The 27,647-nt window shown below is 41.8% G+C and overlaps 1 protein-coding gene across 3 annotated transcripts; it reads right to left on the bottom strand.

The window, feature by feature from the left end:
- Positions 1-10,228: 10,228 nt before the first annotated feature.
- Positions 10,229-24,273, bottom strand: YTHDF1 (YTH N6-methyladenosine RNA binding protein F1). Of its 3 annotated transcripts, XM_058814669.1 has the most exons (5): positions 23,952-24,273; positions 23,538-23,562; positions 22,004-22,083; positions 16,697-18,223; positions 10,229-10,793 (listed from the first exon to the last, which is right to left on the bottom strand). In XM_058814669.1, the coding sequence occupies exons 1-5, from the start codon at positions 23,976-23,978 to the stop codon at positions 10,767-10,769; spliced, it is 1,686 nt and encodes a 561-aa protein (XP_058670652.1). In that variant the 5' UTR covers positions 23,979-24,273; the 3' UTR covers positions 10,229-10,766. The 3 variants fall into 3 exon arrangements, with proteins under 3 accessions (XP_058670652.1, XP_058670651.1, XP_058670653.1); XM_058814668.1 differs by lacking the exon at positions 10,229-10,793 and having other exon boundaries at positions 15,845-18,223; XM_058814670.1 differs by lacking the exons at positions 10,229-10,793; positions 23,538-23,562; positions 23,952-24,273 and adding an exon at positions 22,441-22,553 and having other exon boundaries at positions 15,845-18,223.
- Between the last annotated feature and the right edge of the window lie 3,374 nt (positions 24,274-27,647).

The raw sequence follows: 27,647 nt of genomic DNA, 5'->3' as shown, positions 1-27,647 counted from the left end.
TTGAGGCTGGAACTGCTGCAGCAGCCAAAGGGGAGGGAACAGCACAGCACAATTAGGTTTGCTGCATGCAGTGGACAGGGCTTTGCAAAAGAAGCTAATGACTGAGATGTGGAGTCCCAGAATAAGTGGATGTGCTGAGGCTTAATGCTCTGCAAATTGCCCAGAAACAAAGATGCAAGCAGGAAGGCATTAATGGAAGCCTTCTGTGTCAGAAGGAAATGATTCCAGGGATGCAGCAGTGCAGGCATCTTGTCTGGAGCAGAACAAAAGGCAGTGAGGGAGGACAGAGCTTCCCAGGGCCCTCTGGCTGCATTTCAGTCCTGAACATCATCTTCTGTGACCCCTCATATTCCAAATAAAAAATTCCCCCCTATTTTTATTTTTTTTTAAACAGAGCTGCTGGGGCTTTGCTTGTTTATCATTTTTCCATCTTTTTTTCTGCTCTAATAGTGTTTGGTTTTTTGGAATTTTTTGGGTTTTCTTTTTTTTTGTTTGTTTGGCTGTTTTTTGGATTTTGTTTTTTGCTTTTTTTTTTACCAAATCAGGAACTCCTTTCAGAACAAACTGTGCCAGTAGCACCCACAGGCCCCATCACTGTGGGGATGGAACAGTTGCATGGCTGTGATCACATCCTATACTTGGAAGGCCAAGCATGAGCTGTGCCAGATGGTGCCAACTGGGAGTTACATTCCCCATATCCTTCCCTGCATTCTGCAGATCTGCGGAGAGATGGGAATGGCAGGTGAGGAACGGAAAAGCCTCATTTTGTACCCTTTATCTTTGCTAGGAGCCTTGCAATGCAATAATCTGACACATGTGAGAACAAATTCCAAACAAATGGCACCTAAGAACAATCTCAGCTCCCAGGACTCAGCAACCTAGAGCAGGGACTTGAGAGAATATCCAACATGACTAAGACTGGAGCTGAGATTTTAGCTCTAGTCCTTAATTCACTGCTTGGTTGTAATTCTCACAAGCCAGGCTCGAGCTACGTCCCTGCAAAGACCCCAGACTGAAAGGTTCCACCTTGTGGGAGCCACATCCAGAAGTCAGAACTGAGAATGGCATAAGCTCAGGAAGAGAAAACAAAGTGTAAAATATTCTTGGCTCCTAAAGCACCCAGCCCACAGGGAACAAAACCCAGCCTGCTCTGAGAGCAGCAGAGCACACACAGGATAAGGAATCTGTTTGCCAGAGGAGGATGCAAAGCACTCTGAGCGGTCAGCACACTCATACAATTTACCAAAAACCAGTTTATTTCCACTTTTCCACTCCACAGAACTCTGGGAACAATTTACCAACTACATCACATCACCTCAGAGTGATCCACACATACCTGTACATTCAAACTAATTCAAAGGCATCCTAAATATGCAGCTGGACCTATGCAAAGAGCCAATGCCCTGCCCAGCTCTCTTAGGCTCATCTACCTGAGCTCTGCTGATGGCCTCTGAAATGGCAATGCTGTGAACTGCAGCAGCAGCACCAAATTAGCACCATGGAGATGATCAGGATCTCTGCAGTTGGCTTCTTGGCATGAATTTGCTATTACATTTCCTCCAGCTTTGCTAATTCTGATCCTTTACCCTCCTCTAGCTGTGCTAACTGTGCAGCCTGGGGTGAAGATCCAATCATTGAAATAAGGTATTTTGGGTTTTATAGTCAGAGTTCAATTAAAAAACAAAGTGTGGGCAGGATTGTAATGGGGAAGGGAGCAGCTCTCTGTGACAGAGAGCCTGTGCTGAAAGCCAGTGCTGCTTAGAGAAAAGGTAACACTGAATAAAACCCTTATCTTCCCAGCACTTTTTACAGTGTAAAAGAATTGTAGAGCTCCCCAAACCCATTGTTTTTTTATTTATTGGCAAGTTCTTGCAGGAAGGAGAACCCATCCTTGCAGAATCCCTTTGTTGGGCTGGAACCACCCAATGTGGGATGTGGGCAACTGGGCAGGCATCACACCAGACCAACTGTCTGACAAAAGCTGTGAAAAAGGGACTGCTTTCCCTGGTTTGCATCTCTGAGAACAGTCTCTGATGCACACTGAGCCTTCCAGACCTCCTCCCTCCTCTGCTATTTCATTTCATTGTTAATCATCCCACTTTCCTCTTTGTTAGCATCATTAATACCTTTAATGCGTTCTTACAAAAAGCACAATGAGATTGCCAGCTAGTGGAAATCAGCAGCATCTGGGGCTGTGCCAATTCCCTTCAGCTCAGACACACAGTGAGAGTTCCCACCTTCCCATTTCTGTGAAGAAAAAGCCATCACTGTTTGTCCATGCACGTCTCCTCTTGGAAGCAAATGCATGTATATGTGTACATAAATGTAATATACACACTGATGCACATAAAGCAGAAAAATCCCACCGTTTTTTCCAGAGTGTGAGCTATTTGAGAAACTAATGGCTTATTACATGCTCTTATTCTACTGAGGATGAAAAGTGCCTGGGAGAATGAAGTCTGAGAAAGCTGCAGAAGTAACTGCATGGAAAGGATGACATTAGATCACAAAGAAAATCCATTTTAACTGTCCAGGACTCTGGGCCTGTGTTTGTACAACATTTCCTGTGGGCAGACGTGTCAGAGTTGTATGGCCTATAAACCTCCTTTTCTCTGTGCTGTGACAGCTCCTGTAACTAATCTTTCAAACAGGCTGAATGCTTGCTGCAGCCACCAGGCTAGAGATGCTCTGTGCCTCTGGACAAACCTCACCAGGCTGACTAATGGCACAGCTGGGCTCCTGGGAGTAATTCAAACACCACCTTTGCTGCTCCATGAGCCACAACTGAGGATGCTGCAGCAGCCACAAGGCTCTCAGGAAAGCCCATGTGGGCTCCTCACTGCAGGTGTGCTGGGGAAGCTGATGGCAGCACTTACTGTGCACCACATACTGTGCACCACTTGTTTTCCCTCCCCTCCTCCTGCCTTTCCATTTACCTCTAGCACAACCACACCCTCACACTTCAAAAAAAAAGTAAGAACAAAACCCACAGGGCTGCTTTCACGTTTGCCACCTTCCCCCTTTCTCTCTTCTCTCTTCTCTTCTCTTCTCTTCTCTTCTCTTCTCTTCTCTTCTCTTCTCTTCTCTTCTCTTCTCTTCTCTTCTCTTCTCTTCTCTTCTCTTCTCTTCTCTTCTCTTCTCTTCTCTTCTCTTCTCTTCTCTTCTCTTCTCTTCTCTCTTCTCTTCCTGCAGAACTGAGCAGGGCTCTCACAAGCCCCACTTGCAGCACAGGTTTTTCACTGGTGCTGATCTCCATGCTCAGAGTATTTGTGGGGGAAAATCTGTTCCCTGACTGAAAGCACAGCTTCACAAATGCCTGGTATGTTTTTATTCACCCCCAGTGGGCCACTCACTTTGTGGAGCACCAGGAGGAGGTGAGAGGGAAAGGGGCTGTGGGTTCTCTGGAGTCCCAACACAGTCACAGTCCCCAGAGCAAGCAGATGACAATTTTCAGTGTTTCTAAGGATGGCTGTGCTTCACAACCCACTCTCATTTCACCAGAAGGCTTTTGGAATTCAACAAGAGGAACCTCTGTGCAGTTTGTGATCTGCAGATTCACATCCTTGCTTGTAATTATTATTTAAAATAAACTCTAATGGATAAATGTTGTTTTTAAAATCTGTCTAAAGATCACCCCATCTGCTGGTCTTTTATTAATACCCTCCTTTTCATTTTCCACTATCATGTTCTTTGAAATAACTGAATTAGCAACTTGCAGTGTTTTACCATCCTCAGCAAGGTCAGTAAGTTCAGGAAAAATCTGAAATTATACCTGGCTCATAAAATTACTGCTCTTCCCCACCCACTATTTTACTCACTACAGGGAGATTACATTTCCCACAGGGACTCATTAGAGTTGCTCTTTCCTCAGCATCAGGAAATCTTTTGGAGTTGTCTTTACTCCCAGTTGATAAAAACTGCTTTTTATTTCTTCTCCCAACTCATTGACCATGACTCCCTGGTTCTGAAGTGGCATTTTCAGAAAGGCAAAGATTTTGGACCAAAAAACCCCTCCATGCTTTTAACTTTGATGCTGCTGCTGAGTGAATGACAAGATGTCAAGTTCTGCAAATCAAGCATTTGACCAAGGCACACTGAAATATTATTCTTTAAGAGACTAACAGATTAAAACTAGGAATTCTTGCTCCTTGTCAGAGCAAACAAGGAATTGCTGCAGTTATAATGTTTTAGCTGTAATTTCTCTTTTACAGAAGTCAAATAAATAAAACTGGAGGACACAAAGCAGCATCCTTTGCTTTCATTTTTGAAGTGCTGCACACCAGTGATACAACATGCAGCTACACCTCTGTAATTGCTTCCTTTGTTCCAAATTCCTGGTGGCTGATCTAGCATTAGTGGAAAAAAAGCATAGATCCCTGAAAACTGTGAAATAAGCTAGCTCAGTTAGGCAGGTACTACATATAAAGAACAGAATTTGGTGTGATTAAGTGTCTGACCACCCAACTGCTGCCAACAGCTCAATTTCAGTACACCACAATTGAGTATTTTGATTCAAAGGGAGATCTCAAAGTGACACAGTGTGAGGACTGAAAAGAATAAAATATGAGAAAAATCTCAACAATTTGCCAGTGGCTTAAGAAATAAAACCGGCTTTGATACCTCAGAATCTAATACTGTCCCAGAAATGGGGTCCTAACCAGTAACTGCTCCTTCCTGACACCCCAGAGCCTCCATGCTCAGCCTATTTGGCTCCTATCCCTGCTCTCTGCTCTGCCTGTGGGAAAGTACAAAATAGCTCATTTAAGGATTGAACCTGCACTCTTTAAACAAATGGTACAAGAATCCTTTGCAATGGCAGAGTTTTGTTATCAGTCCTACCCTGGACACCCTTCCAGCCTTTGTCCTACCCCAGTCCTGAGCAGCAGAGCTGGGAAGGATCTCAGCTCTTGTGTATCTCAGAGCACCTTTCAGAGGGGCTTAGCACAACTTAAACATTGGGACAGAAATCTAGAAACTTCACAGACAGTTGCACTTAACAAATGTGAATTTTCATGTCAGGTAACAAATATCACCAATGTATTTATGGAATATAAGCCAAAACATCAAAGCACCTTGTCTTTTCACCAAAGTGTTTTCAAGGGTTCTGGGTAATCAGCTTTTTTACAAGTGGCCAAAAGCCTGTGCTGACAGGTTTTGAAGTTACAAGCAGGAGCTTTTTGCAGACCTCTGAGGAGTTCTTCCCCCAATAAATCAGACTATTTGTGCTCACATAAATGTATACTGTCAATATTTTACAAATTTGCATGAACCAGATTTATATTAGAGAAGGATTTCCATACATGCCAATAGAGTAAGAAAGCTGAACAGTCTCCATAAATCCCCAGACCTTCCAAAATGGTATGTATGAAAATTATTTCCTGAATGGGCTGATTATCCACAAAGGAGGTGAAGAAGAAGCCACTCTCCACCAGTAAGTTCAACTCCAAACTTGCTAAATCTGGGCCCAGTGCAGGGAATGTGCAATCTTGAATTGAAAAATTACTCTCCCTCCAGGTGTAGACAATGATCTCATTTGCTACTTCTGAGCCTAATGACTCCCAGCTCCCCAAAGTTTTATCAGAACTAACTAAATACTATTTCAGCAAAGTGCCTTCAGCTGCAAGAACCTGAACATTCCATTTCTCTGCCCTCAAGTGCTTTCAGCTGAAATGTGTTGTCACAGGAGAGCAGCAGGAACAGTTCCTACTACATCAGTGGTTTCTAACTCAGGAGGGTTTGCAGAACACAACTTCCAGGGAGATGCTGAGCTATCCTAGAGGCTGAAATGTTATCAGTCATCAACTTGCTCAACTTACAATTTGCAGGCCCACAGAGCAAAGCACAGAAATCAAAGTAGATATAAATAATGAAAAAAGCTCCTTAATAATATCTGTATAAATCAATGTATCCTTTACTGATAAAAATTATTTTCTTCCTATTCTCACATCCAGATGGTGAGGGGGGGAAAAATATTTAAGGATGTTGCTCGCAATATGTATTACTGCCCAAGGCATTGCATTAACAATCTAAAAATACCTGGAGACTGTATATTTGGTAAAACAAGTATTTACACCTCTTTCCCACTGTCTTCATTATTGAAACCACAGCAAAACACCAGATCCTACTGATTTAGCAGCAGTTGGACATTAGAAATGCATTTGGTGAAGACTTTACTGTCTGTCTGTTGTCATGGTAACATCCCAGGTAAAAATAATTTCTTGAATAACTTATAAACAGACAGATGGCATAAAACCTCCCACGCTCTCCAAACTGAAGTATATTCAGTAAAAGACAGTGATGATGCCAGTTCCATGAAGTCCTGCATGTTGAAGAAGGCACATCTCCAAGGTCCTGCTTGTGCTGGCAGAAACTCACCTCAGAATGTGAACAAAAGGGAGATCAGGGATGCTACAGGAAGCAGAATGAGGAGACACAAGTCAAGTCAGCACTCTTGATGCAGCATTTCCCAAGAGATTACAAAGGTGCCCTGAAATGATGGTCCTACATAAAACAAGGAAATTAATCCCACATTGTACCAGGGAACAAAAGCTGTTCCTGGAAATGCTAAAGCCCTGCCCTGCTCATGCTCTGACAGGGAAATGAGAAACACCCCACACTGCACGTGCAAAGCAGCTCTGCATCTGCAATAGGCAATTTGAGAGCTTTTTAAATCAACACAAGCTTTTCAGAAGACAGGAAAGCTGTGAAATTGATAATACCCAAGACACTTCCCTTCACCCTCACGTTAGGTGAAAGCACCAAAAGATGTGAACTGGGAAGATGAGCTGTGGGAATGATGTCAGCTATGGAACAGTCCATCAGGCTGAACCATGCTTCTTGTGAAATCCAAAATCTCCCTCTGCCAAGTCACACCCCAATTAAGTAATTTCAACATTCTGAGTCAACTCTCTGAATTCTAAAAATAGGCTGAACAAGAGCTGTTCCTTCTCAAAGGGGCTGTGGACAGGGCAGGCTAGAGCCAAGGCAGTGATCACAGCCCCAGCCCCAGCTACACTTGCTCTGTTCTTGGGCAGGATCACAAATTCCAATTAAAACCTGCACTTTCCCAAAAATAGAGAACAGCTTTCTCCTGAAATGAGCAGATGCTGAGCACTGTTGTCAGCAAGAGCCAGAGCTTTTTCCAAGGGAAACAGATTGTTCAACATAAAGAATTCAAAGTAGCTGAGAGACCAGGAGAAGGAGCATTGCATCAAAACACACTTCCCTCCATCAGATGTTTGTGCTTAGTTTTGCATTTATCTCCTGTTTTAACTAAATTTCCCTTACTCCTCTCAGCCTCTTTTCTCAAGAGTTGCAGAAACCAGAAAAGGGCAGTAATATTACATCAGTTAGTTTTCTTTTGATAGTTTGGCACTATCTCTGCCTACAAGGTTTTTTTATGGCCACATTTATTGGAATTTCCATCTTCTCTGGCCAAATTAAATCCCTCAGTTTCAAAGAGGAAAAGCAAAACACTTACCCATGCTCTGTAGTGCACTGTGGTCAGTCTAATGCTTAGAAATAAATACTGTCCTCTTCTTTGCTGAGATCTCACTAATACCCTTTGAGCAACTTCATAGATACCTTTAACTTCTTCAAAGAAATACCAAGTATTTTGTCAAGAAACAGATCTTTGAATATCAACAGCAGTGTAAATTGTGAAAGGAAAAAAATAGAATTTTATATTTTACATCCTCTATTTCCCTCTCCCAAAAATGAGAAGTAAAAAAATCAGTCTGGCCTTATGAGCACAATGTGTTATGGAAGAGAAGTAATCTTGAATTTCTGCCCTCACATCTCAGTGTAGGTTTAACTTCATTGTTTTCTCTAGCAGCTCAAGTCACTCCCAGTGACAAACATAATCTCCATAAAGATTTAATTATTCTGTACTATTGCTTTTGGTGTGACTACCTGCAAACAAATAGGTTTTTTCCCTTCATGATGCACATTCACAGCTTCGGAGCAGTGCAATGTGCTGCCATCACCAACCAGCAATTGAACCAGAGACACAATTTAACTTTTTAATCAGCATTTGGTGCTACCAGTTCCATTTGGCTTAAAAGTGAAAGGCAGCAGAGCTAATGTCACACCCAAACTCCAGAAACACCAGGCAAAGCAACTCATTTAAGGAGTGAGTTTAAGCAGCAATTCCAAAAGCACACAGGAACATTCCTTCAGAACTATTACTTGGACTAAATAAAGAATAAGCAAGACTTGTGACATGAAGTTATTCTTCAAGAGACACTGGAAGAATGTTTCTTCCCCCTCACAGTGAAATGTGAACTCTGTGAAACACAAAAAGTGAGTCATCCCTTGGAATTGCAGTGGCAGGGGATTGAAAATCAGGACCAGCAGCCAGCACTGCAGTTATCTGAGCACCCAACGTGCTTGTGATGAACAGGATTATTTTACCCACTCTTAAATCTTCTCCCACCTCTCTGATAGGGCTGTACAACACTGCAGTGTCAGTAACAAATCTCTTCTTACTGAAGCTTTCTGTTACCCACAAAGCCAGACAGCTGAAACACATCACCACTTTAATACTGTCAAACCAGTTTCAGCTGGAGGCTCCCAATTATTTTATTTTCGTTTTTAGAAAACATTTACCTGAAGTTCTATTGGTATATCACAGCAAAGAGTGCTTAGATCTGGAAAAAAATATTGAAGTTTGTAATTAACTTTTCTCTTGAGCGTCCAGATATAGCAGTTCTTTCTGGCTCTAGAACCACCAGTGGAAGTGTTCTGATGTAACAACTAAAACTAGCAGCAGGTGCTTTTATTGGATGGCAATACCTTTATAAAATGCACAATTGCTTCAAAAAGTCAGTTAAAAAAAGATACCAAAGTATATTACTGTACTTAGAGCTGAGAAACACAGCCAAGTGCTGGGAACAAAACTGGTCAGAGCATTAGAGGATTTGGGATTTCTTTTCTCACCCTGGTGACCCCAGGCTGTGCTGCTGCCTCCTCAAGGATACAGCACAACTTCCAGTCCTCTCCTCAGCTTCTCCACTGCACCAGGGGAAAGGGAAGCACGAGTGACAGCCACTGCACATGGATGCAGGTCCTCTGAGCAATGGGAACAGCCAAAGCTGCTTCCATGTGCTCTGCAGAGTCCTGTGAAACCACTCAGGTGTGCTGAGAGCAAACATCTGAGTTACTCAATCAAACCACTTCTCAAGTTAGATTAAATTGAGGAATCAGCATAAAGTGTGACTGGAACAGAGGAAGACAACTGAATGTAGGGAAAAAAATGAAAATGACATCAAGCTTGCTAAATATGTATTGTTTATTAAGGCTTGTATTCTCCTAGAGGAAAAAGTTAATCTGATGCTGTCCATTACTCCTTACAGGCAGTAACAGTCCAGAGACAGAGTTATACGTTCTAAATACAAGTCTAAATGATACAGATTAAACTTTATTTAAATTGGAGGTCCTTTTGGAGTAAATAGTATTCAGAAGATACTTGCTTCCTAATATAGTAAAAGATCCTCTACAATAAACACGTGCAGATTCAGTGTGCTAGAGCAGCGGACATGAGCACCATTTCCATGCTTAACTGGAACTCCAGTTGGTGACAGGTTCTCCGACGGTCCCCTCACTCCACAAAAACATGACAGCAAATTCATTTTCTTAAAACAGGTCTTTTTACTCATCCAACAGAAAAAAAAAATTAGACAAACACACTGTCAATTTCAAATATCTGAGGCATAATCCATCATATTATCTGTACTATTAGTTCCTACGTTAAAGCTCAGCATTATTGGTATAAAAACTTTAAATGGCATTAGGATTTGGGGGAGTTGGGAGAGAGTAATGAAGGGAAGGATTAAAAATGATCTGCAATTAACTAATAACACCTGAAAGCTGAAACAGGTTTAAACACATTGTTTAAAACCCCTGCAATGTCGATAGCATCACATTATTATTTAATTAAGCTACAAAAACCGTAAAGCAGAATTATGGCAGAGAGAAAGCGTCTTGCTCACCCTCGGCAGGATATGGAATAACAGATGCACACTGAAGCACTGCTTAACAGAATGTGAAAGGGAAATATTTTCCAGAGAAACAATTCCACTGACGATTTGATTTTCTACTAGACAGAAAAAACCAACATGGCGCATCAGCAGTTTTTTTAAAAGAGTAATTGTACAGATAAATAAAGAGGCAGAGCAGCTGCACAAAGTGATCAGAAATTTAGGAGTTTTTTCATTTTAAAATTCTGAAGTGCAGTATCTTACGAGGGTTTTTTTTTTTTTTTAATGACAAAAAAAATTTAAAAAAAATCAATGCATGGTTTCTTACTTCTGCCATGAAGAAAAAGGGATTGGGAGGAGGATAAAGGAAGATTTGTCATGTATTCTCCATAATCTCTATATCTGGCTAGGAACATAATTCATGCCAAAATAAAGTCTTTGGGAAGCACTGACACTTTAGTATGCTCATGTATAGGTCCACATTAGGTTAATATAACTGTTTACCAACTTAAAAAAATAAAACCAGACACACCTTTATTAATGATTTCTACAGAATTTTACATAGAAAAAAAAGGTACAAATTAATGCAGATCCACTTGGGCAAAAATAAACTACAATGTACTTAAAGATGCAACAACTTAATTTCCCCTGCACGAGAAGATATATTGGAACTGAAAGCTTTAGTTTGTCCTGATGCCAGGATACAGCACCAGTTATACTTAATTTTGTTTCTCATAGTCGAATCTAATATCAGTTCTAGTATATATATCAAACTGTTTATGTTTATTCTTATTGTTTGTTTCGATTCTGACGTTCCTGCAAAGAGAAAAAAGTTTAGATTTTAGTCAAAGGAACAAGCAGAGTTTTTAGTAGTTTAACAGAACTAATGTGATCCCAGATAATTACACACTTAAAACAATGCTGCTATATTTTATAAATATACTGTTCATACCCAACAAACCCAAGGCCTTGATAATTTAATGCTTTTAAGTGCAGTCTCAGGTGGAACATCTGGATGAATACCTGCAGTCACTTCAAACCAAGGTCACAGAGAGAGAAAGGTATAAAATATCAACACGCCTAAGGAGAACCAGGATCTGTAATATTCCACTTTCTGGATTATTTTAGCTACTGCAGTAGTAGCACAACCAATACAGGAGCAGAAAGCAGATGGCAGATTAGTGAACTCCACAGAACTGGTCTAATTTTGAAGCACTCAAATGACTTTGGAGTTTAGTCACATTCAGTAAAAGCAGGGATTTGAGCTGTCGAGAAATTCTGTCCCTAAACCTTCCTACAGGTTCAACTATTCTGGGAAGCACTGGGAAACACCTGGGGGTAAGGGATAGAAACAATATCAGGTAGAAGGAAAGTTTTGTGCTTCTACATAGTCTGATAAAACACAGCACAGCTGGACTGACCACCCCAAGGGTGTCCCAAAGTGCTGCTGGCAGGGTCTTTGAGCCTTTCCCCCAAGTTTCTGCTAAGCACAGACACTGAAGGCAGTGTCACCTGAGGGATACGGCTGGGGCTGCCTGCAGGGAGCTCCCCATCAGCGACCCCGCGCCCTCCCAGCAGCACAGGGCTCCAGGGACACTGAGCAGTGCCCACACAACACCCAGGGCTCTTCACCCAGGGTTCCAGGAGCCCCACAAGTGCAGAACGTGCAAGGACAGACAGCAGGACAGAACCAGGCCGCTGTGCCTCAGTCCAGTGCATCCTCCAGCCAGGGCAGCACTGCACACTGAACAGAAAGGGCTCTGCCTTCCCATTCTTGCTGCTTCCAGGGCAGAGCTGGCATGGAAGTACTTCATTCTGTACTTGAACACATCAACATGGCACTAAATCCTATTCTAAAGGAAATTGTGAACTAGCCCAAGCACCACCCCCAGCCAACTCCTGAACTAACACCTTCATATTTTGCTTTGTGGACTCATTCTGTATAAAGTTCATCTCAGAATTGTTTCTGTTGTGATGTAAAGCTTACTTGCTAATATACCAACCATTGTAAATGTAACAGATTGCATTTGCTGCTTCAGCTGGTCACAGCATAAAAATCAGAAGAGACTTTTAAAAACAATATATTGATTTCTGCCTCCAGGCAGAATGTTAATATTTTAATTTTCATAATAAAATTAAGTCAGCAATGTCCAGAATGAATTATTAATATATAATTTAAGACAGAAGCAAGAGATAGCAAAGTTGTTTTACCAAATAAACAAAACAAGCTGTGTAAAGTGGAAGAATTTATTATAAAAATCTATTCCTCCTGTCTTTTAACTCTCAACTATGATGAATTATCAGTAAAAGCCATTTCCTAATGGCAGAGTATCAGAACATTACATGTTGTTCTTAATAAAAAGAGCTTATGTCTGCCTGACATTTCAAACAAAAGGTAGTTACAAAGTATCTAGAACTGAATCATATCAACTCCATTTTCAGGCTTCCAAAAAGAGTAATTGTTTCATCCTATTTCCAACTTCCATTTCCAAGGTGGCACATCCCCTTTACAGCCCTACCATGGTCATGAGTCCACTCTTTCCCATTGCCACCTCATGTAACTTATTGAATTTATTTTTAGTTTTCTGTGTAGTCATCCACTGACCTCCCTAATTCCACTTTCTTTAGAAATGGAAGTTTTCCATTCTCAAGGACTAGCCCCACATAAAAGAGGCAGGCTAGCACCTGAGACCTCTACCTGAAGTGCTCATGGCATTCAGAAACTCAGCTCAGACTCTGTAATTCAGTAAAAAGTGCTCTGTACTGAGCAAGTTCCCAAGCAGTTCCTCCTACCTTGCTTTTTGCTTTCTCTCTTGGGGCTAATCTGAGTCTTCCTCTTTACAAATGTCTGAAACCACATAAACTGATGCAACAATTCTTCGTGCTCTCGAGCATGGCTGCTTTTTAGAAGTTCTAACTCTCAAATTCTCTTCCTTACTGCTATTTAGCACTACTGCAAGCAAGAATAAACAGTTTTGTAAGCAGCTAACAAAGCTGTGCTCATTTTGGTTCTGAAGATCCGGAGCCTTCAGCTTCTCTTCTCCAGTGGAATACTCTTGATATCTCACAGGAGAGCTCCAGCTGCACGCTTCTCCTTCAGGACACTAATCTGTGTGGTCTTCAGACACAGGGAAAATAGGTTTCCACAAAACTTGCAGAGATTTCCACCTTGGAGACACTCATCCCTGTCAAACTTCTTTTCTCTTCACTTCAGGCTAAAGTAGCTTCAGCTTTCCTACTAAACTTGGTTAAAGTCAGTGGGATCAAAGCATTCATCTTCAGACACAGAAATAGAAATGTTTTCTTTATCTCAGGAACACTGTATTAATCTTAAAATATGTTTTTTAAACTAGAGCTTTGGAGGAAGGACAATACTCCATCCTTTTAAGTTCAGTGACTGTCACAGAAAGCTCATCACAACGGAATCACCCAGTGCTAGGAGAAAATGAGTATTTCCAAGTACTAACACACACCAGCCAACACTTTTCAGTATTTAATCACCTAAAGCAGAACTGCTAATCTTGGTGATTCAGGAGCTTTCTGAGACTGTGCAGCTCTGCCAACACAACACCAAGGTGTAGAGCTGAGTGCCTTGCCTGAATCAGAGGTGACAGCACAGCAGCCCAGTACAGCAACTGGGACCATCTGCTGTGGTGCAGATCTGGGAGCCTGAGCTGCTCACAGCTCATCTGTCACCTGTGAACTACCAAGATCTGCAACAAGTTTGTCTTCACAAGCTTTTAAACTTTGGAAGACAACTTTGTTAAGGCTCTGATGGCATGCTTTTAGGAAATAATAACTAATGCCACATTATACTCTATTTTATTTTAAAAAAGCTCTCTCACATATCACAACTTTTTTACAGTTTTCAGAGCGTGGGCTTTGATGACAGAAGCAGCTCTGGAACTGACTGAAAAAGGCTGTAGGGTCAGGTGAGAATTCATGCCACTCACTGTTCTGCTATTTCATTCCAGACCCCAATCCCTTCCCAGTTTCTGGTTAATTATTTCAGTGTGGCAAATCAAAAGCTGGACTTACATCCCAGCATGACCAAACCCTCTCTCAGCTCTGGAGGGATCCCTTCTTTCAGCAATGCTGCAAAGTGATCAATCTTTGGCACTTGGAAGAATTTCATCCAGCACTGTACCTGCCAAAGCCTCCCTGGATGATTTGGCACTGACACTGGGGCTCCTACATCAGTGACACTCAGCAGCACAAGCTGGAGCTGGCTCTGCACACAGCAGCCATGGAAATGCTGGTGAGCAACAAACTGGAACCATCTAAAGAGCTCAAATGCCAGTGCCTTGCCCTGCACAGATTACATTATTATTCTCTACTAAATATTTGTGTATAAATGAAATTGTATCATTTAAACTCTCCATGTACAGTTTTTAAAGAATTGTGTCCCTTTGTAATCACAACAGCAGTGAAATGGAAGCACAAAATTCCAATGATTTTACAGCTAAAGAAGAGTATAATGAGTTAAACCCAGCAATCTGAAAATCAATTAAGATGGCACATATACCAACAACTACCTGAAAATGTCAATTAGGTTGTAAGATAAGGTTGTTGGCAATAAGATTCTTCAAAAATTATTGTCATAGGAAGACTAATTTTGTTAACGGAAGATTTGAACTTCAACAGCACAAACTTCTTAACAATAAGAACTTTAGGTATATGCATATCCTGTAAAAAAAACCAAACTCTTCTAGTAATCAGCTGGACTTCTAAAATTCCTTTTATTAATGAAGGGGGAAAATATTGACTTTCCAATCACGTTTTATAGAGTGCAACCTGACAAGCAGCATCTTATTTTTCATTCCTTCATTGCTGCTCTGCTTTAGCTCTCTAGCACTATCACCTTCCTCAGTGTACTTTGGTTTCTCATTTTCTAAGCTATTGAGAGGAATCTAAGAAATATTAAATTAGACTTCACAGTTTATTTTGTGAATGTGTAATACAAGCCAGAGCCTCTGTTTTAAATGAGGAAGGAAAATGCATTATTTTGAAAAACTGATCCTGTTATAAATAAAGCAATGACCTAGGTGAGAATATTTTTGTGCAGGAAGTGGGAATTAGTTGTTTATTAAATCAACCCAAAATGAGATCAGCTCAACAGTCAAACACCGACCCTCTGAGATCCTACAAAGCACAGGAATTCTGCTCTTTGTGCCACCACTGGGATCCTGCTGAGGCCAGGGATTTATCTGTGCAGGAGTAGATCTGTTATCACTTTCCCTGTGCTCTCACTTCTCGAACACCCACAGTTCTCCCCTCCAGCCCTGGCAGCAGAGCACAGGGAGAGAGAATTAAAAACCCAAACCAATCACACCCCACTAGACCACAAACACTGGGCAGAGGAACCCAGGCTGCCTCACTTTGCTAGGACTCTCTCCTGCAGAAGGGAACACCTCTCCACATTAAATATTGAATTGCTAATTATCTACTGAAGGAATGAAGTGTTCAAGTAAAGCCCTTTAGGTTTTACTTTGTGGAATCCCACAGGGAGTACACATGAAAAACTTGCAATTTTAAGCTGTCCTTCCCTGCTGTGCTGAGGTCAGCTATGCACATCTATCACGGCCAGGAAAAGTTCAGCCACAAAGTTTTAAAGACGCTGAACTCCTTTTCTCATATAATTTAAAGGTACATTCTATGAAGACAGTTTAAAGTAATTTTATCTACACTTTAAAATGGCAATAAAAAACTTTCAAGTGGCAATTTTAGAATTTAAGCTGCAGGAACATGCATTAAGTCTTTGCTTTAAAAAATCTTAAAAAATGTGTGAGCTACCCTAAACTAAACCAGCCTGTCAAACAAATGCTGTATTTGTAATGCTATGCTAAAAAAGTCTAGGAAACACTCTCAACACCAAGCAAATTTAAGTGTTACTTCAGTGGCAACTACACATGCTGACACCTATTATTTTGTCAGCTCATTACTTCTAGACTGCCTAATTAGAAAAAGGCATTCTTGAAACTGAGGTATTGGGATGGATAGGGACAGAGATCCCTTGTGGCAGACTTAGAGCCATGAAAGTGTATGGAAAGTTTTATTACACTCTCCCAGTTACTGCCCAGACTTCTCTCACTACATCTTCACTCAAAACTTCAAGAATTAGTAGACAGATTAAACCTGGGAACTGAAAACCTTTATTTATCCAAATAATACACGTGACTTCAGCAGCATAAATGCACTCTTTCTAGCACTATTTCAGCAATATTATGCAACTCTTTCTTTTCCAGAGAGATAAACTGAATAAACAAAATCAGGTTTCTTATTCTTAAAGGTGATGTACAAATTTCAAATACCAGTACAGGTATCAATTTTGATAGCCCAGTTCCAGTCAAACAGTGTTTAAACACTTCATATTTAAGGCAAAAAACTTAAGTGACAATCACTGGCAGAACCCAATTCTGAAACAGAAACTATTTTCTATTAACCATTTTAAGATAAAAAAATAAATCAAACTCCAATAAACTGGACATAAAGTCCTTTACCCGCATTACTGCTTAGCTTTCTGCTTTGAAATTCATTGACTTGTGAAACTCTCACAAAGAAATATGCATCGGAGTTGTGTTGTTAAACACACAAGAAACCATCAAGTTGAGATGTATTAAAAACATTTTGAATTCCTACTTACATTTTTCCACCATAGCAGCCTTCACATTTCATTTTCCCCATATCTGTGTATAAAATAAATTTTTTAATAAGTTTACCTTCCGCACCACCTCCTCCTCTTCCTGGCGCTTTTCATAATGAGAAAAGTCATCAAAGATGGAGGTCGTGTGCTTGTAAGTAGCAATAATTTTAAGCACTTGTTTTGCTTTTTCTAAGGGCACCTCCTGTGTATCACGGGAGTTTGTAACGGGTTTGTTGTCATTGTTCTCCAGCCTGATGTGTCTCAGTTGGTTGTTGGGCACATCCTTCACAAAGATCCACTTGACATCAAATTTCCCCTTCCACTTGTCCTGAGACCAGACACCCGCACTGGTGCCATAGTCCACAGGTGATTTCATCTCTGCTACTCCACAGAAGTGTCCACTGCCATTGACACTGAACAGCAAGTACACGGGGCCCTTGCTGTTCATGGAGCGAAAAGCGCTGTCCAGGCGTTTGTTGCCGTGTTCCGTACTACACCAAATAGAATATTTAATGGAACGATGAATATCATCCTCGGAATAGCTCTTTATTATGAACACACGTCCATTTTTAAGGTTCCATTCAAAATCTTTAGGGTTATAGCTGTGAGCAGCTTTCAGTTTTTCAAGGACAGGATGGGACTCCCCGCTCGGAACGGGGTTGGGCTGGGTGCTGCCAGCTGAGTTGGTGTCGTTCCCAGTTCCTCCACTTTGGCCAAAAGCTGCATTTCTGTTGCGAGGAGCTACCCAGCGGTTTTGGGGCGGCTGCTGAGGGGTCTGATACTGTGGCTGAGTCAATGGAGGAGGCTGAGCTGGAACAGGCTGAACAATTGGTTGCTGTGGCTGTGGAACAGACTGAGGAGAAGGTATCTGTTGGGGGGCAGGAACTTTTGCCACAGGACCCTTATTGTCCCAAGTACCTATGTCCATATTATGCTTTATAGGGGGTGGAGGCAACGCTCCTCCGATTACAGGTCCAGATTTTGTTTTCATTTTAGGCTGTGGTTTTGCAGGCTTGCTGGCAATAGCAGCCCAAGAGGTTGGTTTAGATACTGGCAAGTTTACATTAGATCCACCATTCCCAGAGAGGGCTCCTGTCATCCCGGCACTGTTAACAACAGAACCTACTGTTTTCACTGCAGAAGTCGTAACATCTCCACCAATCTTAAGTCCAACCATTCCCTGTTCAATACTGTTCATTCCAGGAGCTTTATTTAATGTATCATTATGAAATCCTGTTTGTCCATCCACAATGGTACCCCCCAGAGAACTGGGTGGGTAGCTGTAACTGCTCCCATATGCTGAGCTTTGTGTCTGCTGTCCTTGGGACCCGCTTGTTCCCCAAGCTGAGAAGGCAGGATTTTCAGGGAAGAAGTTAAAGCGGTGTTGATAGATATTATTTCCCAGACCCCCAGGCTGTCCAAAAACGGCATCGTGCATGAAATGATGATCCCCATTACTGAGCTGTCCATAGGTGGTGAGATAAGGGATAGGAGGATCTCCTCCTGTAGACCACGGTGCTTCACTGAGAGAATAGGGAAACCCAATAGATGGTGGATAATAACTGGACAGATAAGGATCAGTCATTGATGGATAGCTACTGTTCTGTTAAAGAGAAAAAACGGTCACCAGATAAATAAACCCTTCATTTAAAAATAGCCACAACACCAAACAAAAAAGAACAATAGAGACAAAGTAATGTAATTTCTAATGACAGATCTTAGTTCACATTCCCAGAAGGATTCAGTGTTAAAATGAAGTATCTGGGCATTCATAATACCCCAGAACTAGGGCCTCACACTGAGGTTAGTACTTGAGATGTTGAAACCATGTAATCTCACACTACTAAGGTTATTTAGTAGCCAATACCCCAAATTATTGCAAGGAACACATCTAACTATATTTTGTAGCTCACAGAACCAAGGGTATTTAGCATTTTTAGACTGCTACATGGAAGAAGCTTTAGATTAATCACCTTAATATGACAATACCTATAACATATGTATACACATGTTACAAGCCTCATTATGAAGTTGCTTTGAGGGCCCAACAGTCTCCAACAAAAAACCCACACCTCAAGCACTAGAACATACACAGGCTACTTCTGACACACATGCCAAGTTTGCCACAGGTAAGAGACACAAGTTGACATTACAGGGCCTGGTGCGCCAGAGACAAATCCATGCCCAGATGGCACATGACAGAAGCCATCCCAAATCTTGGAGAAAGACCCTTCCCAGCCTGTTGCATAAATCTTTTCCTCCCTCAGTAGTAAAGTTACAACTGTGCAGGAGTGTTGCTGACTGTCCTTTCAAACAGGACATCTCTCCCACTCATGAAATAAGAGACCAAACATTTATAAACCAACAGACCCACTCTGAAATTTCCTCCCCTTCAACTGTTAATTCTTAGAGCAAGCTGAGAAGCTTTTCCTCTCACTAACACTCTGCTGGCACCAGATCTTGAAGCATTCCATAAGATTCTTACATTCAGCAATGCAAAAGAACAAAGCCAGGATGTTCTAAAGTGGGTTTTATTCCTCTTCAAATCAACTTGAAGCACTCATATTGGAGACCTTCCAAAGTGACACTCCAACTGTAATTACCAGAGAGGGGGTGGGAAGGTCAACATCTCCTGTTAATGAGTCAAACAGCAGCTCGTCTTTCCTTACTCATAAAGACTATTTTAAGAAGAGGAACTCTTCTTTCAAACTGCTAGATTTCAAACTTGAAAAGAAAAATCTATCTGCAAAATCAGGAAAATTGTACCAGAACTTCAGCCATTTTTCAAAAAATCTGATTATTCCTCAGCTTTCTTAAAAAAAAAGTGAAATGTCCTCCTAGCTGAAGATAAGCCTAATATTCAACTGATACAGAATCATTTTTACTGCTCATTTTTCAATGACCTCTTTTCCATGACACCTCAAAGCCAGAGTAATTCAATAGCCTTATATTTCATACACAGAATACCACAATATGCCTCCAAGACTTCCATACAGTACTGCAAACACTTCAGAGATGAAACAGCCTAAATCAAATGTTATTGATTCAAAAGAAATGATCTCTGCCACTTTTCAAGCTGCCTTTATTTACACACAAATTCTATCACTAACAAGAGGTACAGAAATCACCTTCCTATGAGATGATCCTCTGAGCCTCCCAAGCTAAAGTAATCAACATTTAGCATAAAAACCCATTTTTCTGAAAGACTTTTACACTGCTGAGTGTTATATTTTAAATGTTAATTTAAGAAAAAAATTAAAAACAAATGATGAACAGATGAAAGGGAGGAGATATAAGTAGTTCTCTGAGATACTTATGCTCATAAATTCTATAAGTTAATATATAAGACCAAAAAGAGTAAGCCTAAAGAAAATCAAGTGTTTTGTCTCAGAAATATTTAGGCTAAAGGATTTTAGACAATTTTTGCAGCTGTCATCTCTTCACACAGCCTGTAAAGTCTCCACAAGGATTCTAACAAGATTCAAGGAAACTTTCAGCAGCCATCCTTAGCAGACATTCAATCTATTTTGACTGGCTTTATGCCAGAGTGTAAAAGAAACCCTGACAGAAGTTCTTCCCTTCAACAGCAGAACTTCAATAAACTTATCCTTGACCTTTCTGCACCCTTCTGTATCTTTTTCATTAAAAATTTCCAAACAAAACCAACTCAGCCATTCTGGTAATTAGGAAATAATCTCCTATCCCCCAAAAATGCTCCATGCTGGTGATTCCCTGTTCCATAGCAATAATTTCTTGGTTCTCAATGACTTTACAGGAGGATGCTTTTCTTGCTGAGTGTAAATCTGTACATGAAGAGTCTACTTGACTCTTAAAAGTACTTTTTAAGACAATATTACTCACCTACATTTGACTTTCAATGTTAAATATGTTATTGTGTCAGCGGGAGCTTTAATTTCTTAAGTTTATTTTAAATACCCAGATGGCTTCAAATCTTTTTTTTAAGTCATCTGTACTTCACAGTAATTTTCAAGGGCTGAATAAATCTGAGTGGATAACTGGATAATAAGGCTTTGTTCAGCAACATGGTTGTCTTCAGTACAAAATCTCACAGTCCTAATTAATGCTACTGTCACTTTCCACTTAAAATTGTAAGAGGACCTACACAATTGTTTCTTGTGCCATGCCAATTTTTCACTGCAGCATAAATAAATTGGTCAATGGAGCTACACTTTCATGAAGAAAACTTTTATTATAATTATGGAAATTCTAACAGCCATAGCAATTTTTCTACTTAATACTAATAATCTGGCTTGTTGACAGCAAAGACAAACTTCGCAGAATAAAACTATAATAGATGGGTACATTTCTTCTATGTGAACATTCAGTATATTTAAAGTTTAAAGTCATTAAAAATCACATACAAATGTGATGAAGCACAATTTTAAAAAATCAGAGGGAGGTGAAAACCTCAATTTCTTTTATAATTAATTCTACATTAAAAATTAAGATTTTGCTTCCTTTTTTCCCCACAAAGGTTTTTCTACCTTCCACAGCACATTAACTCCAAAAGAAGGAATGCCTCTCATTAAATTAAGTCTGTGCTGCAAGCAAGCTCAGTGATACCATCAATATTAACATTGGCATCTGACAGCTTCAGGCTGCATTATAAATTTCTAAATTTCCTTTTTAAAATGTAACACTTTGCCATCCCATCATGTACCTGTAGTAAATGTTTCTCTCTGAAATGGGGTTTCATACTTGTCAATGAAAACTTTTTGCTTCTCCAGTTTCTATAATTCTGTTCCCTTTAAAGATCTGAATGTGAAGTCAAAAATTACTTCAGAGAACACTTTCAATTATAATAGAATTTTAGTCATGGATGTTGATTTAATGTACATTATAATGAGAGTTTACATTACAGTTCCTTACTCTTAAGTAACACATCTTTAATTCTTAAAATGTATCAGAGGACAGAAAGAACAACAACTTCTGAAGTGTAAAAAATGGGACAAGTCTACAAAGTACCTAGAGAGCATCCAACCCAAATCTCAACTACATTAATTTCTGTGATTATATAAATAATAGAAGCAGAATTTTTAGACTCCTACAAGCAACTGGCCTATCAAAGAACTGTGAGATCAGATTGTCCCAGTCCAGCCACACCAACAACCTGGAAGGGGAGGAGGAATCAGCTCCAGCTCCTTGGAGCACCAACTTCATTTTCACTTGTGGCCATCTGGAGATGCAGAGTAATATTAGCTTTGGGAACACAAATGCTGGTTGTATCACCAAGTAACACAATATGCTGTCATTTCTTTTTCCATTTCTATTTAAGGCATTTGCTCCCTCCACACAATCCTATGAATGGAGTGCCAACAGCATGCCTAAGGAAAAAAAAAAACTAAGTTAAAAATACACTAACCTGATTTGACTGCCCGGAAAGGTAAGGTTCAAAATCGTTGTCATGAACTGTGTCCTTCTGATGTAATGAACCATTTTGTACTACAAAAAAAGGTTACAGCACATTAAAACAGCAGCAGCAGCATTGCAGGAGTGATGTTCCACCCTCTGCTACTTTAGGAACAGCCAGATTTCTTCTGCAAACCAGAAAGACTCATGAAAAGACCAAGGGATGACATTTCCCACCCCCCACATAGTTTCTCTTTATATTACTGCTTATACAACAAAGTCTGAGTAAACTAAAAAAATTAGTAATTAAAAATTCTACAGCTGAGACTGAGTAAACAACTCATGTGAATTAACTCCCAACAGAAAATCATTATTGAGAACAATTTTGTGAAAAAAGATTGAGAAACAACATCTATTGTTCTGGCCCATAATTAGAACACACAAACTCACAGTTCTCCCAGCGTGTGTTATTCACTGCTTAAGCTGGCTAAAATAAGATGAGGTGAGGTTACATTTAATTATGAAATGAAGACTGCTAAGAGCTTTGGTATCCTGATATTTTCAGGAAAACTTAAGTTTCAACATTCTCATCTGTAAAAAAAAAGATATCTGCCATAAAGTCCTACTTCAGCATAAAAGAATGTCTGATAAGCATTTGAAACCCATTACTGAATGATATACAACCCAAACCAGCTATTAGGTCCTTTCAAATAATTTCCTGTTTGCTTTAAATTTGAAAAAATAAGCTCAAATACACAGTGTGGTCGTTGCTGTATTTACCTATTTCATAGAACTGCTAAACTAAATACAATGCTACACCAAATAAACTGTTTAGCAAACAAATTTGGGAATTCAGCAGAGCATTTCTGCAAAGTTTATCAAGGGGAGTAGAGTTAAAAGAGTGTTTACAAAAACAGGGAGATGTGATTCTTCAACTAGAAGGAGCTGGATTTTCAAGGCAGGTTAAGATGTATTAAAAAGCATTTATGAGTTGGATATTATTACTTTCTAAGTCTTAAGAGTTACATGCTTGTTAGCAAACACAGTAATTAAGATATTTTTATATGACTTATTACTAAGTTTAATTTCAATTGGAGCAGAAGAGTTATAAAAATGCCTATTATCTCATCAGAAGTTAACCATCTTTTAAGTTCCCAAAATTATTAAGTTTATAGGCTTAAGTAAGTATCTCAGCCAACAGCAAAGCAGCAGCACAACTGCATTCAGAAAAGCAGGAAAAAATACATAAATCGTACAGGGATATACTTGTGACTTTACATAGCAACCTGCTTCATCTTCAACAGGGAGAATTATTTAGTACCAACAGAGTCCTTCCCACTGCAAATCCAGCAGCACTAAGTGGGATGCAGGCAAGCTCGGATGAATGGCAGTCGATGTTATTTTTGAAACAAAGCACCCATTCCCTCATTCCCAGATGTTTTCCATGCAGAGCAACAGCGATACATTTCTGCTCACCCACAGGTACCTATGTAATTGAGCTCTTACAGTAACAATTTAAGCTACCAGATCACAGCATGATTTCTCACCTTTATTATCCTGTCCTTTCGGTCTCTGGGAAGCCACAGCACGTGATTACGAGGAAAAAAAAGAAAAGGGAAATAAAAAAGTTAATTTTAGAAAAACGCTTATATTGTCAGAGACACTGCGAACCCCACAGCTTCTAAGGACGGGGAAGAGACTTCTAAAAATGGCCAGCAGCATCTCAAGGTTTGTTTGGACCGGGGCTGGAGCAGCGTGTTCCACGTATCACTCAGCACCGGCCTTCCTGAGAAATGGCCCCGGCTCCGGGGAGGAGGCGGGAACGTGCTGTGCCCACGGGGAAAGTTACGGAGAACGATGGAGCTCCAAAGCAGCCGAGGGGGACAAGAAAAGCCTCGCGGGGCCTGCAGCCGCAGGCCCGGGAATCCCCCCGCCCACGGGCCGCCTCGCCGCTCACTCACCTGAGGGTCAACGCTTGTGGCAGACATAATTCATGCACAGGGCCCCGTGGTTCAGCAGAGAGCGCCGGGGGACGAGGCAGGGCCGCTCGGCGCGGCGCGGAGCTCCGGGGCCTGGCGGAGGGGCGGCGGCGGCGCCTCCTCTCCCCTCAGGCGGCGGCCGGGCGGGGAAGGGGCCGGGGCCGAGGGGGAGGGAAAGGGGCCGCCTGGCGCCTCCTCGGGGCGCCTCCTCAGAGTACGGCGGTGCAGGCGGCGGTGGCGCGGCTGGGCCGTGGCGCTGGCGGTGCCGGAGCGGGCCCGGTCTCTCACATGCCCGCGGGCCGGGCCTGGGGCCGCAGCGAGCGGGGCAGCGGCGGCCGCCGACTCCAATGGCGGCGGGCGCCGGGCTGCGGTGACGTCAGCGGCGAGCGCGCGGGGCGCGCCGGGAGCGCACGGGGCGGGGAGCGGGGGAAAGGCGCGCGGGGCGGTGGCGCCTCGTGCGCGTGCGCGGCAGCGCTGAGGGGGCGCATGGCGGACCCGGCTCGCGCGGCTCCGCCCCGCCACAGCGCGCTCGGGCTGCCCGGCGTGGGGAGCGGCACGCTGAGGGTACCGCTCATTGCTGTGCGCGAATTCGTCCGGAGGAAAGGGTTCTTCGTCCTGAGGGTGGTCGGGCACTAGAACGGGCTACCCAGGGATGTGGTGTCAGCGCCGAGGCTGAATGCTTGAGATATGTGCGAATAACGGCACATGGAGCGGTTCTTGGGTGTCCTGCGCAGGCCCAGCGTTGGACTCGGTGATCCTTGTGGGTATCTCGCAGCTGAGAGTATTCTCTGATTCTGTTCCTCCCTCAGTCTTTGCGAGGACTCTGCCTCATGTTCTCAGGGTCACTGTGGCAGCATCACTGAGCTGCCCGAGCTGGAAGGACACAGGATCCCCGAATGACTTAGGTTGGAAAAGAGCTCTGAGGCCATCGAATCCAACCTCTCCCCAGCACCCCTTGTCAGCTGCATCAGGGCACTGAGTGCCATGGCCACTCCGCCGCCTCCCTGGGGCCACCCATTCCAATGGCTAATCACTCTTTCTGTGTAGGAATTCCTCTGGACACCCAGTCTGAACTGCCCCAGGTGTAGCTTAAGACTGTCAAGGACCATCAAAGCCCAACTCCTGTGCTGGCATAGGACACCCTCAGCCATCCCACCATGTGTCTGAGAGCATTGCCCAAATTTCCTTGAGTTCCGTCAGGCTCAATGCCATGATCACTGTCCTGGGGAGTCTTTTCTAGCTCCCCCAAGAGCTTTGGGAGACCAGCTTTCCCTTATACAGCCTGTCTGACCACTGGCAGCAGCCACCCTCAATATGGGTTTTTATCAGATTCATTTTTTTTCCCTCTCTTCCAGCTGTTTTGTAGGACCTGGGTGGAATTTGGACCCCTTAGCCCAGTTTATGTTGATTTCAGCGGGATCAAGGTCTAAGTGCCGCTGGTTACAAAGTCTTGATTTTGGGGGTAAAAGTGGCAAATTCTGGTCTTTGTGGAATACATTAAACAACATAATCATGGTTTCCTTTAGATACACTTAAAACCAGAGTCTTCTCTGTGTTCACATGTTTGAAAACTTAGTTTGAGTTTGTACTTACCATTCTAATAAAATATCTGAAATGAAGAGACTTTTGTCCTTTTTCTGATCAGACATCCAGAGTTAAGGAAGAAATAGTGGTGCTTTAATCCTCAGCACCTGCACATGCTTTGGGTTCTCTGTTTGACTTGGGTAGCAAGTAATAATGAGTATTTCCCTAGAAAATACTAATTTTCCCAGACTGGTTTGGGTTGGAAGGCGCCTCAGAGATCATCTTGTTCCAATCCCTGCTGTGGGCAGGGACAGCTCCCACTAGACCAGGCTGCTCCAAGACCTGTCCAAGCTGGCCTGTTCCAATTCTGTTTGCTTTTGGTGTAATTACGGAGCAAATCAGTAAATCCCTGCTGTGGGCAATCCCTGAGCGAACTGAAAAATCTGTCCAAAGACCAGAACTTCAAGAAACAGGACAAAAAGAAGTGATCATTGTGGCTGGAGAGAGGAGCATGTGTGCAGCAGGAGAAGGGAAAGGCTGGGTGCCTGGGTGATGGGCACTGCTCCCAAGTCCATGTGATTGTGTATGTTCACATCTTGATATAGAAACGATGTGACTGTGAATCATCCCCGCCAGGAGAGCATGTGGGCAGAATGTTAGAGCTCTGTGCTTCAGCATCCCAGCACACAGGGGGCTCCTAGGCTGTACCTGTTAGGTTAGACCCAAAGGCAGCATGTCACATATGTACATGCATGTGCACATCTAAGTCTTTGTGGGAATAGTTTTTTCTGTTGTATTTGGAAAATCTGTTTTTTTTTTTTTTTTCCCTGGTAATGCTAAGAATGATCTTGTCTATCTGTTAAGAAGTGCATAGTCATTGAGAAATAAAACCAGTAAGATGAAAAGTCTCAGGTGAAGGATATGGATAAGGCAATATTCATATTTTTATATATATATTATATAACTTAAGATACTCTTGGAGTGTAACATTGTAACCCAGGGGAAACACGGGGTTTGGTTCTGTCTTAGTTGAATGAAATGTGTTCTTCTCATTTAAGAAAAAGTTGTACTTATCTTTTTCTTCCTTTGCTAACACTGAAATCTCACTAGAGTTCATGTGTAAGCTGCAGCATATTTTTGTTGGTGTTTTTATTATTTGTTTTTCATTCAGGTTTTACAGGAATTTTATGCAGCCCTCTCTGTTATGAGCATGGAGGAAAATCAAATATTGCCATAATGGAATAATCTCCCTCCTGCACCCTACACCCCTTTGGAATGTTCCCAAACCAAGGATCCAGCATTCACTTCCATCATTTTAGGGTGAAAAATTAAAGCAGACACTCAGAGAAATTGTATCTGTTCTCCTCTCCTGTTTCTCATGTCACTGACACATTGTTTGTGAAAACATGAGGAGGGAAATCATATGCAAAGAGTGTGGCCTGTGAACAGATCCCATCTGACATCAGCATCACACATGCTGTTCCCTGCAAGACAAATTCCTTGGAAAGCTGTGGCAAGGAGCTCAGCAGAGCAATGACTGAGCACAGGCATTCTCCCCTGTCTCTTGGTCTTCATCCTTGGCTACTCCTTCTTGCTGCTCTCTGGGGTTTCCATGAAATTGTAAGGTCAGTCTGTCTTTGCTTACTTTGTTGTGCATTTTCCCCTTCAGCTCTTTGCAGTGACTTCAGGTTGTTTTTCTTCCTCATCTTTCAGTCTTGCTATTGATTATTGATACAGGGACAAAACAAACTCATTCCAAGCCAATTTGCATGGAGAAAAGCAGATGATTGTGGTGTGAATAGCTCAAGAATAGATCTTTCTGCCTGTTGCCCAAGCAATATTCAGGCAGCCAGGCACATTCTCTGCAATAAAAACACAGTCCAAACTATAGCAGGATTTAATTGGAAAATCAGATGTTCTGTGATTCTTGATGGCTGATTTTCTGCCAGCTATAAAGTAGGACAAGCTCCATTAGAATCACAACAATGCCTGACAAATCCTCCTTTACAGGTAATTTAATGGCTGAATGGCGGAGCTGTGGCCACAAGTGGATAAGAATCTCTTCTGAGGAGCTGTTAGTTATATATGTGAATAATTTGGAGTTGCAATGCCACTCAGTTTACATGAGGCTCCAGGTCTGCTGTTCCTGTACCT

Source organism: Ammospiza caudacuta, chromosome 15, assembly GCF_027887145.1.
Source record: "Ammospiza caudacuta isolate bAmmCau1 chromosome 15, bAmmCau1.pri, whole genome shotgun sequence".
In the NCBI taxonomy this organism is placed as follows: Eukaryota; Metazoa; Chordata; class Aves; order Passeriformes; family Passerellidae; genus Ammospiza; species Ammospiza caudacuta.
This window is presented reverse-complemented; position numbering and strand designations above follow the sequence as displayed.